This window comes from Girardinichthys multiradiatus, chromosome 11, assembly GCF_021462225.1.
Source record: "Girardinichthys multiradiatus isolate DD_20200921_A chromosome 11, DD_fGirMul_XY1, whole genome shotgun sequence".
NCBI lineage: Eukaryota > Metazoa > Chordata > Actinopteri > Cyprinodontiformes > Goodeidae > Girardinichthys > Girardinichthys multiradiatus.
Window position 1 is genome coordinate 10,084,265 of NC_061804.1, and position 15,409 is coordinate 10,099,673.

At 36.4% G+C, this 15,409-nt stretch overlaps 1 protein-coding gene across 1 annotated transcript; it reads left to right on the top strand.

Moving 5' to 3' along the window:
* Positions 1–1,284: 1,284 nt before the first annotated feature.
* htr3a (5-hydroxytryptamine (serotonin) receptor 3A) lies at positions 1,285–13,451 on the top strand. The gene is made up of 9 exons (XM_047379362.1): positions 1,285–1,470; positions 4,906–5,069; positions 5,253–5,297; positions 6,032–6,141; positions 6,253–6,422; positions 8,092–8,252; positions 9,165–9,375; positions 11,018–11,254; positions 11,466–13,451. Exons 1-9 carry the CDS (start codon positions 1,401–1,403, stop codon positions 11,774–11,776), a joined length of 1,479 nt encoding a protein of 492 aa, XP_047235318.1. The 5' UTR covers positions 1,285–1,400; the 3' UTR covers positions 11,777–13,451.
* Positions 13,452–15,409: the final 1,958 nt, after the last annotated feature.

Genomic DNA, 15,409 nt, shown 5'->3' on the forward strand with positions numbered 1-15,409 from the left:
AAGGAATTATTGTGACTGGGTGTTATGTTTCCCGACAGCAAAGATTCACTCGGAGATACTGTGTAATACGGCAGCTCTCTGGAGACGGTTCTTCACTGCCCGTGTGGTGTTATGATATCATTTTCATACTTTAATCTTCATCCTTCTGCCACAAAATAGATCAGTAAAAACCATTAATATCTCAGCTGCTGCGCCTATGCTCCCCGTTGGTTTTCTAACAGCCATGATAAGAATATTAAAAGTGCATTACAGGAAAGCATCTGGTGGAACAATCCGTTGTAATGCAATTCTGATGGTATTTGGAGTAGATCGGGTTACATTATGTTATGCAATAGAGGACAATGGTTTTATTGCTCCTTTATGTACTAGTTACTGTATTATGAGTTCAGCTGTAAAGTTTAAATTTTGTGAATTTGTGGTGCTTTAAAAATAAATCCCACAGTTATCATTTGTTTTGCTTTTTTACAAAACAAAAGAAAACCCTCTATATGGAATCAGATTTGTCTTTCAAGATATTAGATGACAGAAATGATCATTAAACCCTTGAAAAACAACTATGGGACCTTTCTGAAATGCACACATTACAAATCTGCTGTAAGTCAGAGCAGGAAGACAACTTAACGCCTTGAAATGCTCCATGCTTTTTAGTATTTTGAAGGAGGCATTCATACAACTAAGGAAACACACTTGAGGAAGATTTTGTTCAAGTATTTCATCCCTTGCAGATGTCTTCATTTGAATAAATTCAAAGCATCCAAACTAAGATTTTAATTTGAAATTTTAATATCAAAGATAATCTGAATGAAAACTAAATCTGGTTTTCAAATGATGTTTTTATTTACTGAAGAAAAAAGTGCAACATTAAGTGCAACATTTCTTTTAATTTGCAAAATTAGTCTCAGCAGACAAAATAAGATATGCCTAATTTAAAGTTTTACACGGATACCTCACTTATTTTGCATTCTAAACTTCACAAATCAGCTGCAGTGAAATGTAGCTTTTAAGCCATTAATTAGTCAGATTTTAATATCTGCAAATTAAGTGGCATCTTGCCTAAAAGCGCTTTAATTAATATCCATGCCTTTTCACTCCTGGGTAGTTGTATAACCTAATTAAGTATTTTCTCAGACGTGATATATGATCTTTAGATGGACTTTCTGCTCCACTCGTCTTGGTGAGCTGCTGCTCCTTTATTGAGCAGGAAGGAGTGGCTTCTGAGCACAAGGATACACCCTCCTGAGCCCAGTGACACCAACAAGGTTTTCATAGGGGAAGTGGGTGAAGTGATGCATGGAGCTGATGGATATGGAGAATAAGGGTGTCGAACGTTGCCAGGTCTTCCATCAGAACGACAGGAGGGCCATCAGAGCAGCAGACAAAGACACAGGTTAGCTAAGACCATGAGACTCTCATCAGCCTGGACAATACTTCTTTACCTGCTGCTTCATGGAGGTGCTACAGTCTGCACAGGTACACTTACACTTTGCTTAAATATACTGTAAGATCCTAAATATCTCCTTCAACCCTAAATTAAAGCATAAATAAGTGCATTCAGTGTTTAATTTATGTCTTAGTGTCAATTAAATGCTAGGGTAAAGGTTGTTTTTCTAATAGTTATTGGCAGATTTTATGTCTGTTGTGTAATTAGATACAAATATCTAACACTGTGTCATCTAAATATGCCAAATTATTCCGATGTTCAGACTAACCTAGTGCTGTCAAATTATTGTTCAATAAAGTTAGATTTGCCAAAATGTTACTGAATATACAGTCAGTTGGCCAAAATTCTGCCGTAAAGGACAAAAATTTAATTCATTATAAATCATTAGTTAATTATTAGATGTAATTAATTGTTTATTCAAGGGTTATAAAATAAAGTAATAAAACATCCCAAAAATTTTACAAGGTTTGTGTTCTTTTGCAACAAAATGTTTACCATTATTGTTGTTTTCTGTTTGTTAAAAAAATGACAGATTTAAGATTTACCACAAAGAAACTAAAGGAACATTTTATTCCAAATTGTTCATTTTAAGCCAATGTCATATTATGTGGCTGTAGTGGACTAAAGTGCAGACAAACACTGGGCAGCAGCATGATGAGAACAAGCACCCTTCTTTAATCAGAAGGTTTTCAAAAACGTTACATAAGTACTTCCTGGAACAAGCATGAGTAGAGCCAAAAACTTACATGAGTTCTCAGTGGAAGAGCGTAGCAAAAACAGAACTTAAACAAGGGTAGGGAACAGTAGGAACCAGCAAAGAACAATGAAACTAGAACAACTAATATACAGAGGGTAACAAAGGGCAGGTAATCAAAAGAACCAGGAACAGGTGTGACATGGAAGCAGGGAGGCTAAAGGAACAGGTGAAACTAATACAAAGACTAAAGCATGGGAGAAGGAACTAATTAACAATACCGGAAACAGATCTAAGCAAAACTATAGACAAAGATAAATAACCAAATGAAGCATAAGAATCAGGAATAACCATGAACTAAAGGAAACTGAGAAACTGGAGGGAACAGAAGAAAAACAGCCTAAGAAACTGGCAAAATATGAATTAATAAGAGACCATAAAGAAACCCTAACCACAAAAGTAAACAAACCTAAACCAACACTGACTGAACTAACTGGGAAGGAAGCAGAGAAGGCGAGGACTAGAATAAATGTAAACCAAACGTAAACAATAACTAAAGCTAATCTATCAGGAGGGACTAGAAGAATAGAGACTAAACCGAGGAACTGAACTAGGAAAGAACTACAAATAAAAAGAGAAACGAACACCGAGCAAACAACCACAGAAGGGGAACCAAAAGACAAGAGGAGGAACAGGAAAAATAAATTAATAAACTAGAAGGGTGCAAAGAGAACAAATACCTAACCATAAATAAACACAGAGATACTAAACGGGAAACTAAACTAGAGAATCCTAGGAAGCCAAAGAACTATAATAATCATAAGAAAACCATACAAAGTAATAAGAAAGCAACCACTAAAAGAACTAAGAGCGAGGGGAGAGAAAACAACAAACACTAGGAGGCAGGAGAGAAAACAAAGCCAGCAGGGGCAAAAGGAAATAAACAAACAAACTTGACTACAAAACCCAAACTAGAAAACACCTAGATGAAAAGTAAACAAGACCACAAACAAAGTCCAAAATGTCGAACCCCGACAGCCAATAATTTTTTTTTCTGAGATAGCTATGGGTATATTTACCATGTTTGACATAAGTACAAATTATTTAGAAGTTTAGAAGTGCAGGAAATAACTCTTGCTTTGGGTGGGGAGGACTGCTTTTCATCTGTTCGGTACAGTTCGACCCACGTTTTAGGCTTTCCATTAGTAATAGTTACATGGAGCTGTTAATATTTTTATTACTTGCTTGCAGTTCAAACCGTGTCGAGTCGTGCTAAAAATGATCACTGATTGGTAGGAGGGTTATCAGCAGTCACAGCGTACATATCATAATACCTAATATCTTCACAACCCTTACATTGTTGTACGCTTGGCTTATTGTGTAAATGACCAATATAGCAAGCTAGCAACTTCCATTGTTTTTGTCTCTACAAATCACATCACGTTACTTTTTCGGACTGTGGGGCCACCTTGATGTCGACAATCCCACCCACATTGAGATGATACTCAGTTGTAATGGAAAACCAACCAAACCGTGCAGAATAGCACTGCACCCAGAACCCCCTGGCTCCCTCAGCCATGAACTGAGCTCCGCCCTGCTGTCCCAGCGCCGCCCCACTGATAAGACTCCGCCCCCTCATTTGAATATAAGAACATGAAATAAGAAGAGCTTAAAATGAAAAGTTAAAAAGTAAAAGTCACTGAAATACATAAAATAGCTTTACAAAATAAAAGTGTCACACAATAAAACTGCATTATGAAATAAATAAATACATATTTTATTAAATAAAATAAATCTTTAAGTAAATTAAATAAATCTTGAAATGAATTAAATAAAATAAGATGAAAATTTATTTTAACATAATTATTTTGTTTGATTTCATGGGGATATTTATTTATTTCATGGAAAATGTATTAATGATTTATCAATAGCAGTATTTATTTATTCATTTAACAGTTCCTTCCTCCCTCAGTGCTTGTACCATGATGTTTCCACCTCCAAACTTCACTGTTAGCATGGAATTTTAGGGGGTATGTGCAGTGAATTGTCCCTCCAAACATGGTGTGTGCAATCACATCCAATGAGCTGAGATTTGGTCTCATTTGATCAGACTATATTCTCCCAGTATTTCTTTGGCTTGTCTATATATTCTACAGAAAATCTTAAACAAACTTTAACATGCTTTTTCTTCAGCAGTGGAGTCTTGTGCAGTGAACATGCATAGTGATTGAGTGCATTTAATTGAAAAAATGGTTTTATGGCGAAATTATGTTATCTTTATGTGCAGAATATAGTGCTCAATGGTACATTTTGAAGTTTAGGCATATGTCTGTATTAAATGCCATCACTATGTTTAGCAACAATATGATTGTGAGGTTCTTGATAGAGTTCTTTGAATCCCATCATGACAAGCTTCTTGTGTTATATATTGGTAAAAGAAAACCATTTTGTATTGGACTAAACCAGCTGGCATTAATTTGCAATGATAAGCAGATTTCAGAAGATTTCTTGGCTTTCTACCCATTTTCCAGCATTATTTCTTCTATGTGTTCAATACATATCCCTGTGGCATTCCATTTTATAAAATAATTTGTGGACAAAGTCTTCATGACTTATTTGTATGTGTGGATTATATGGCTTGTAACAGACATCTGGTGTAAAATAGTAGCCATTAAACATATATTTATTTAAAACTAATTTTTTCTGCTCTAACATGAAGACTATTTTCTGTTAGTCCACATTAGAACGTGAATCATTTACTGCTTTTCAGTTAAGAAGTTGGGCAGCAACCCTGGAAGATTTGTCAATGCCACCTTAGTGCGGCTGGCCGAGTTCTTGAGTGCTGGCTATAAGAAAGGAGTGCGACCTGTGAAGGATTGGAGGACGTCCACTATCGTGGCCATAGACCTCATGGTTTACTCCATCCTCAATGTGGTGAGTTCTGCTGACACAGCAGATCAGTGGTATAGTGGTGAATGTGTCACTTTACATTTACCTGGACAGAATAATGCTGCCTTTTAAACGATGTAATGATGTTTAGACTTGAAGCTGCAAATCATTTACCTTAATGTAACATTTTGTTTGTTCACTGTCACGTATTTCTGTATTTTAATAAAGGACGAGAAGAACCAGGTTTTGACAACATATGTGTGGTACAGGCAGGTAAGAGCAGTGACTATTTAAGTAGTCTCAATAAATATTACTTACTTATAGTTTGTGTTAAACAAACAATTTTCCTATGAAATCCACCACTTCCTGACATTTTCTTTAAAATTCAGCTTAAGCAAAGCTGAAAACGACTTAAAAGAGCTCAAATTACACATTTCTTACAATTTGTTATGTTAATTTGCCTTAGCCTTTCTTTTTTTTTGGTTGTTTTGTTTAAAACAGTAAAACTTTAATATTTTTATAAAAAATAATTTAAATTTATGGCTCTTATCTATCAAACAAACCTCTTGAAGGTCATTAGAACTTATCTTTGAAGCTTTATGTTTTAAGCTGAATTTCTGAAATTATGTATACATTCTAGGCATATTTTTCTTATTTTATTTTTTGTATCTATTTATTAAGTTTTATTTTAATTTGTTGCACTTTTTATTTGCACTTAAATCCATTAATATTATTTATCTTTTTACAATTTTACATTTCATCATAAATAAAAATGTAAGTTTTTATCATTATAAAAAAAATCCTTTATATTTTTATTCTGGCTGAAGTTCGTTTTTTAAGTGTTTTAGAATATCAATCTTTTTACAATGTTTATATGTATCTGACTATTTTGATCTGTTTGTGTAATAATTACCAGGTTATAATTTTAAATTTTATGCATTATGAATATAACAAGTTCACTACAAATTAAATCTGATCATACATTTACATGGTGTTAAATATTTCAGTCGTGGACAGATGAATTCCTGGTGTGGAACCCGGAGGATTTTGATGAAGTCAAACAACTCTCCATGCCCACAGCTAACGTCTGGGTTCCTGACATTCTCATCAATGAGTTGTAAGAGCTGCTCCTACTCTGATTTTTCTGTCTCAGCCTTTACTTCAGACCTTCCACTGTACCAAATGGATCATACAGACATGGTTGCTGTTTGTTGAATCTAACCGGCAGCGTCGATGTGGGGAAGTCTCCAGACATTCCTTATGTCTACGTTACACACGAGGGTCTGGTGCAGAACTACAAGCCCATCCAGGTTGTCACCGCCTGCACCCTCAACATCTACAACTTCCCGTTTGACGTCCAGAAATGCAGCCTTACCTTCCAGAGCTGGCTCCATACCAGTAATGTGGATTTACTTACAGACAAAATACAAAAGCTTAATTGTTTGGTTGAAAAGTAAAAATGTTTAAATATTTTTATGAATAAGGACATCGTTTTTTTACTTGGGATAAATACAAATACAGTGCTGTAAAAAAAGACTTGCCTCTTTACAAAGATCTCTTGTGTTTACTATGTTTCCTTAGAGAAAAGTTTCAGATCAAACTAATTTTAACATCAAAGATAACTAAAGTAAATACAAAATGCAGTTTTAAAATGATGATTACATTTATCAAGGGAAAAAAGCTTACCAAACCAACCTGACCCTATTGGAAAATATAAGTGCTCCTTAAACTTAATACCTGGTGGTTCCCCTGTGGCAGCACTAACTGCCATTAAGTGGTTGTGATACTGTAACTGGTACTGATTCTTAAAAATTTTGGCCCATTCTGTTTAAGGGATTTCTTAATTCTACATGCCTGGGTGTATCAAGTTAGACTGAGTTCAGTTTTCTAAAAGACTTGGTCAATCCCAGATACTTCATGATTTAACAAGGATGGTTGTTTCTTTCAGAGAGGGTTGGCTCGGTTGGATAGCTTTTTTCCCTTAAAATGACGTCAACATTTTAAAACGACTTTTTGTATTTATCCACGTTATCTTTGCCTGGTATTAAATTTGTTTGATGATCTGGTCTGTAATTGTGACCAAAAGTAAAGGGGCACATACTTTTTACAACGATGTATATATGGGTGTATCTCAATAAATTAGAATATCAGAAAGGTTTATTTTAGTACTTTTAGTACCGATTCATCTCATGGAGTGACATATTTCAATATCTGATAAAAATAAAAGCAGAAAACTCAGTTTCTCTGAAAATTAGAATATTACATAAGACTAATAAATAAATAAATTTTAATGCTGAAATGTGGGCCTACTTAACAGTATATCCATGAACTGTACAATATCTGCATTTAGTACACGGAGTGGGTTCCTTTTGCATGAATTAGTGCAATAATACAGCATGGCAAGGAGGGAATCAGCCTGTGGTTGGTTGAGGAAGCCAAGGCTGGTACACACACATTCAGTATGTGTGTGTTATCCACATCATATGTAGTCATTTTCAATAAATTAGAATATGTGGTGCGTCGAGGCTCGTTTGTCAAAAGTACCTTTTAGATATTAAACATACTTTTCATTAAGCCCACATTTCTGGAATAAAATCGTTTTTTATTGGTTTGATGTTATTTTCTCATCTAAAATGTCGTGTTTTCATTAACTGTAGGTGGAAAAGCATCATAATTAACAGAAATAAAGGCTTGAAAACATCCCTCTGTGTAGAATTAAACTTTATATAATGTGTTTCAATTTGTGAACTCAGTTACTGAAAGAAACCTTTAGCTTATATTTATTTATTGTGATGCACCTATAGGTCTTTTGTTTGAACATAAAACATTTTTGCAATAAACATATATCTTAGACTTTTTAAAAGACAATAAACACAGAAACTGGCTGGTTTCACCTCTAAAGCAGCACACATTTCGTCCAGGTTCTGAGTAGAAGTGTTGTTTTATTTGGCGCCTCCATCTTTTCACTCCTGCTGTGATTGAAGCTCAAAGAGTAGGGTGGTGAATGAAAGCTGGCTTGTTGTTAGGCCCGCTTCATGCTGCTCCCAATATTGTGTTTGATCTGCAGTCGATGACATCAACATCACCCTGATGCGAAGCCCCGAGAAGCTCAGGGATGACAAGAGTGTCTTTATGAACCAGGGAGAGTGGGAGCTGTTGCACATACTGTCCAACTACAAGATCTTCAGCGTGGACAATGACGACTATTATGCAGAGATGAAGTTCCATGTGAGTGTCGGATAGTTGCAATGCAGACGAACTATTGAAATCCAACATCAAATTTAAATATTGTGCATAAAAAGGAACATGTGCTAATGTAAGCTAAGCCATTTAGTCCTTATGGGTCCCTTCATTTTGTGCCCCACTTGCATACCTTGGACACAAAAAAGGGTCTTTTAAAAGATTGCTGTAGAAATATGTATCAACATTTTTGGGGTTTTTTTGTGAATGCTGTTAGTCTCACCATACATGCCAAATTATTATGCATTCTATGAATTTTGACTCCTTAAATGTCTGTTTTAGTTAATTAATTTGTTTTGACAAAGATATGACATGATGCAAAAAAAAAAAAAAAAAAAACAGCAAATAAAAGAACAAATGCAAAAACACCTCCTGAAGAAAGGTAGTGTCATTGATGTCTTATCACAGGTCAGTTACTTAATGTAGGTGGGCTGATCCCACCCTGTCCCATCCAGTCTGCGATATTTGAGCAGCTTAGATGGTCAGAAACATTGTCCAGATCAAGGGTTTCCAACTCCAGTCCTCCTGAGCTACCATCCTGCAACTTTCAGATGCAACCTTGCTCCAACACACCTTAACCAGATGAATGAGTCGTTATCAGGCCTCTGCAGAACCTCATGACATGCTGCGGATGTAAAGTCGCCTGATTCAGTTGTGATCTGGGATGCATCTAAAAATCTACACTGGATCCTCTACGCCACTGTTATAGCACAGTTTTCCCAACAGTTTAAAAATCTTTTGGATTTTTGCTTTGGATGTTTTTATTTTATGTTCATATAAATAACTGGATAAAGGACACTTCCTCTGGTCACACATTCCAAGAGTAAATTAGTGACAAATTTAAGACAGAAACCCATTTTCTGGTTCTTGTTAAGCTTAACATAACACTTCTCTCCCCAGGTGGTGATCCGACGGCGGCCACTGTTCTACACCGTAAATCTGCTGCTGCCCAGCATCTTCCTGATGGTGATGGACATTGTTGGTTTCTATCTGCCACCGGACAGCGGAGAGAGAGTTTCCTTTAAGATCACTTTGCTGCTCGGCTACTCTGTTTTCCTCATCATTGTATCCGACACTCTGCCTGCCACGGCCATTGGAACGCCACTGATAGGTAACTGGGATTTATAATGTCCACTGGCAAGTGTTCATTTAGGACAGAACGTCTGCCTGGTAGCCAAAAGACTATTTACAGTGCCTTGCGAAAGTACTCGGCCCTCTTGAACTGGTCAATCTCTTGCCGCATTTGCTTCAAACATAAATATAATATAAAATTCAAATTTTTTGTGAAGAATTAACAACAAGTGAATGAAATTTATTGGATGTGTCAAACTTTTTTAACAAATAAAAAACTGAAAAGTGGGGCGTGCAATATTATTCGGCCCCCTTGCGTTAATATTTTGTAGCGCCACCCTTTGCTGCAATTACAGCTGCAAGTCGCTTGGGGTATGTCTCTATCAGTTTTGCACATCGAGAGACTGAAATTCTTGGACATTCTTCCTTGCAAAACAGCTGGAGCTCAGTGAGGTTGGATGGAGAGCATTCATGAACAGCAGTCTTCAGCTCTTTCCACAGAATCTTGATTGGATTGAGGTCTGGACTTTGACTTGGCCATTCCAACACCTGGATACGTTTATCTGTGAACCATTCCATTGTAGATTTGGCTTCATGTTTTGGATCATTGTCTTGTTGGAAGATATTCCTTTCATTTCAATATGATTGCTTGCACAGTTCTCCTTGGGATGTTTAAAGCTTGGGAAATTTTTTTGTATCCAAATCCAGCTTTAAATTTCTCCACAACAGTATCTCGGACCTGCCTGGTGTGTTCCTTGGTCTTCATGATGCTCTCTGCGATTTGAACAGAACCCTGAGACAATCACAGAGCAGGTGCATTTATACGGAGACTTGATTACACACAGGTGGATTCTATTTATCATCATCAGTCATTTGGGACAACATTGGATCATTCAGAGATCCTCACTGAACTTCTGGAGTGAGTTTGCTGCACTGAAAGTAAAGGGGCCAAATAATATTGCACGACCCACTTTTCAGTTTTTTATTTGTTAAAAAAGTTTGACACATCCAATAAATTTCATTCCACTTCACGATTGTGTCCCACTTGTTGATTCTTCACAAAAAATTTGAATTTTATATCTTTATGTTTGAAGCCTGAAATGTGGCAAGAGGTTGACCAGTTCAAGTGAGCCGAGTACATTTGCAAGGCACTGTATCTTAAATAAAGTGGATGTCTTAAGAAATGCCACATCATTATGAGTTTTGAAGGCGTAAAATATTAGAACTGTGAAATTAATTTGAGTTTGATTGTAATAATGTTGTGTGATGTTAAATTAAACGTAATAAATTAAGGGATTTTGCAAAGGCAGCTTTTGAGACTGCACTCAATCCAAAGCATATTTACCCAAGGAGATAATAAACCATATTCTATTGTATTGTAGCATGTCAAAGCGTTTATATTGCATCGTTCAGCCATAAATCAAATCTTATTAAACTGCATCATATCACATAATTCCATATGGTATCATATTATACTGTTTCATAAATCTGCTTCAGCTACAGATTAGGGTTATGGCAAGGAGGTCTTCAGTTTAATATCATTTCACATCTCATCATATTACATTGATACTGCATATGCAATTTAATATATCATTGTACCACATTGTATGAAATTGAATTGTATTGTACAGTATCTTCTACAATACCTTATAAACGTTATGTGATCCTATCTGGTCTTGCAGGTGTGTACTTTGTGGTCTGCATGGCTCTGCTGGTGATCAGCCTAACGGAAACCGTGCTGATTGTTCGTCTGGTTCACAAGCAGGACCTGCAGCCACCCGTGCCCCACTGGGTGAAGTACCTGGTCCTGGAAAGAGCTCCAGTCCTCTTCTGCATCCACAAAAAGCATCGCTTCTGTGCCCGGCTGTCTTCTCAGGCATCAGAGCTGGACCGCTACAAAGAAAACAACTATGGGACTGGTAAGTACAGTTGGTTTTCAGCATTGCTGCTTCTGTAAAGTTTTATATCTTGCCAAATCAGGACCAACCTTTGTGCTACTTGGAAATGTTCCGTGTTTGTTTTAATATTTTGTTCCTAACTAATTGCTTAGTTTGTAGATGTAAGAGGCCTTTATGTTATTGGCAGCCACAGTAGGTGTTTACAAGATTACACCCTTGTCCCATTCTGCAGCCCAGTGCTCCCTCCACCACACCTGTGAGATAGGCCAGAGGCTCAGCCAGCAGGACAGAGAAGGTGGGATGCTCGGACTTCGCCTGGCCCCATCCAGGGACAACACCCTGCCTGTCATGGACAATATCCTGCAGGAAGTGACGGCGATTCGGCAGTTTCTGGAGAAGAGGGACAGGTGTCGGGAAATCGCCAAGGAGTGGCTCCAGGTTGGCTACGTGCTGGACGTGTTGCTCTTCAGAGTCTACTTAGTGGCTGTGATTGCCTACAGCATCACACTGGGAACTTTATGGTCGGTCTGGCAGGTGGCCTGAGTTTCGCCTCTCTACTCAGTCTAGGTGAATTACAAATAAGAATAGCAAGTGTAAGTGGTTAAAGCTCATCAGATAAAGGAGGCATTCATGAATAGGGAAGTAACTCACACAGATGAGCCCTCAATGTAAATTCAGAGAATTACTAAAATGTTCTCATAAACATTATGTTTAAGGCCTAATCAAGTAGTTTAAAGGCATATGACTCAAGTAACTTGAGAGGCTTTATCAAGAGCAGCACAAAAGCTTTCTGAGATGCTCAGAGGCAAATTGACATTATGTCCCGAACTCTTTCAGGTGCAGGTAATAGGTATTACAGGGGATAAAAATGGGATACTAGTGAAGCCCAAAATCTATGTTTCATCTCGGGAACCCCCAGCTCTGCTGGGTTGAACATGTTGATGATATGGTTAGAAAATGAAAACCAACAATCATAAGCCTGGTTACTAAACATGAACATATAAAGAAAAGAACAATCTATAATTATATATAAAAAAGCAGGATAACATTTGTCTTATGTTGTGACACAATAATGACTTACTATACATATAGCTCACAGCTCTAAACAGTCTTTAAGTGCCCCCCAGTATCTAAATAATTATTTGTTTAATTAATAAGAAGAAAGAGCCGGCTCAGTTGCCATGTCAGCCTCTCCAAGCTTGAGATTAAGTACTGTTATTATCATGACCTTGCTAAATGTGTTTGTACTTACATAAATGTTGTAGCAGTGATGCAGGGGTGTGGTATAATAATCCTCTTACACTATCGGCTGTAAGGAAACACTGTAGCATTGCCTTTCTACGCATCTACAGCTACGACAGGCGGCCTCAGATGTTTTGGGCAAAACTCTGTGGCATTAGTGTCCCAGCATAGAAACACAATATATGCCCCTGCCACAGTATTTATTGTCATGGCAATGACCCAACAATGTATTTACAAATACAGAGGTTGTTGCACTAGTTATACGGTAGAATTGAACAATCTGACAGTGGTGGGGATGAAGGAGCGCTATTGCAGCTCCGCAGTAACAGAGACTAACATGCTATGAAATGAACAGAAAAGCAGACGAGGAATGGTGTAGCGTTAGGTCAACTAAATCCTCTAGTGCTATTTTATGACAACCAGGCCGTCTTCATAATTCCTCACTTTACTGATTTGTGTTTATGATCGGTAAAGGATACAATATTTCATCACATTTCTTTGTCACTAATTAATTTTGCTTATAAAAACAATGTGGCATCGTTCCATCAGCAGTTTTGGGTAATCTTTTTGTTCTGGATGTCCTCCAACACGGCAGTAATGAAGTTAACTGACACCCAATAAACTGGCATTAGCAAAGCAGATGTTAGCTAGAAGTTAGCTTCTTTGCATATTAGGTAATACAAGTTAGCTAATTAGCTGATGTTAGCAAGTTAACTAATGTTAGCAAAAATGCTAACTGTTGCTGATTTTGCAATTGAACTAACTCTTTTATCATTATTATCTGGCTCAATCCAGATGTTGGCTCTGTGAAAGTGTGCAAATTTGAATGTGCTTTTATAGATATTTTATTCAAACACTTAAATGTTGGAAATTGTAAAATAAACAGAAATATCTTAATATAACAAATTCAATGCTATACTGACTGTATTAGCCTGTATTGTCTTTCAATAAAACTTATACATTGTGTGCACAATTATTAGGTGAGTGAACATTTTAACCATATAATTTTTACACAGATTTTTCTAACCCCCAATGTTTGTTTATGTGTTTTTTTTTATTATTCTCACTCTAACATATCAAAAATAAACATGTGAAATGGGAATTTCAATAATAGCTAGCCAATAATACACTATATTGCTAGATTTATTGGGCCCCACCACCAAATCAATGAACTCTGGTGATCCAATCACTTCCATGGCTGCAGGTGTATAACGTTTGGGGTGGAGAAACTTGGCTGTCCTGCACAGAGTCCTGATCTCAACCTTCTTGAACCCCTTTGGGATGAATTAGAGCGGAGGCTGCAGTTCTGGTTTTCTCCTCTAACTATGAACGCTAAACCTTGTGGAAGATGTTTGCAGAATAGTTAAAGTTGCTTTTGCTGGCAACAGTGGGCCCATCAACAAATTGGACCTTATAGATTAAGATTAGAATTTCATCAAAGTTTATGTACATAATTAAAGTATATGGACAAATACTTCTGGCAATATAGTGTCTTTTAAGAAATCCAAAACCTCGCTTTTATGTTCTTGCCTTAGGTTAATTAACATTTTGCACTGACTGAGAGCACCGTAGTTGTTCAAAAATAAAATAATCCTGGAAAACAGAACCTGCCTAACATTTGTGCACACAGTGTAATACAACAGAACAGTAACAGTAATGTTTGAGTCCAACATCTTGAGTTTATACATTGTGGTTGTGTTTCTGTGCCAACAGAAGATGATACTGTGTGTAAAGAATACTGTAAATACAGTTTCACCAGGATGTAAAATATGTTGTAAAGTGTCTCAAATGTTGAACCTCACCTAATAAAAGGACAAAATAGACACTAAAATAGTTTTACATATCTCTAAATGTCTTTACAAAATATTAAAATATAGATTAAGCGTTTTTGTCCTTACAATAAAACACTTAATCTATAATATAGATTAAGCGTTTTATTGTAAGGACAAAAACGCTTAATCTTACAATAAAAAACTTATCTGCATTTTCTGTTTCTAAATTTAGATTTATTCTGTTTATACTTGATGTTTAGCAGTTTTAACTATATTACTTACCAACCTGCTCTTTCTACCAACAATTAATATTTAATAGTGATGTATGTGTAGCTTCAGTTATAAAATTACAATACTTCTTACTTAGTCAGTATATAACATATTTTTCAGAGTTTTACTGGATTAAAAATTATCTGCATGTCTGACAGTTTCATTTTATCAATTGCCTGTAGTTCAAACAGTAACCACATGATGGCAGCATGGACAACAACATCCCCTTCCTTCCTGTATGAAACAGATTTGGTTTTAGCCTCTACAAATAAATGTTAAAGTGCTTGATTTGAATCCTGATTTTCAATCTAAAGAACTATAATATTATATATAATCTCCTTCCTGAGAGGAGAAAATGTGAAGAAATGTGATGCAGTTAAAACGTTACTGCACTTTGTAAAATACTCTGAGTCTGATTTAAATACACTACATACTGGACTTAAATCAAACCAGCAAGGTGATGAAAGCATGGAAGGAAGAGGAAAGGTGTTTAGATATGTGGGTCAGAGATCAGTCCTAAAACGTTCCTCCTTAACAAGTCCAACAAACCATTCAACCACCCCTGCCCCTTCCTTCCTGATGCCCCAAAATAAGATCAAAGTGACACCAAAGTGACTTTTTCCTCATTATTTCCTGTTTTTGTTTTCCATCAAATCCTGAAACAGTGGCCTCATCAGTTTCCAATGTGATCTAGCTGAGATCTGATTGCGACTTCGTCACATGAAGGAAATTAGCAAATTTTTCAGCAATAATGAGACATACCGGGGACCTTTTGACGTGACACGGTTTTCATATGTAAAATAAAAAACAAAACACAAATTTGACAAAATATTTCACAGGAATATTAGTGATATCTGCTTTCTTTTTCTTAAGAGAGAAAACATGTAACATT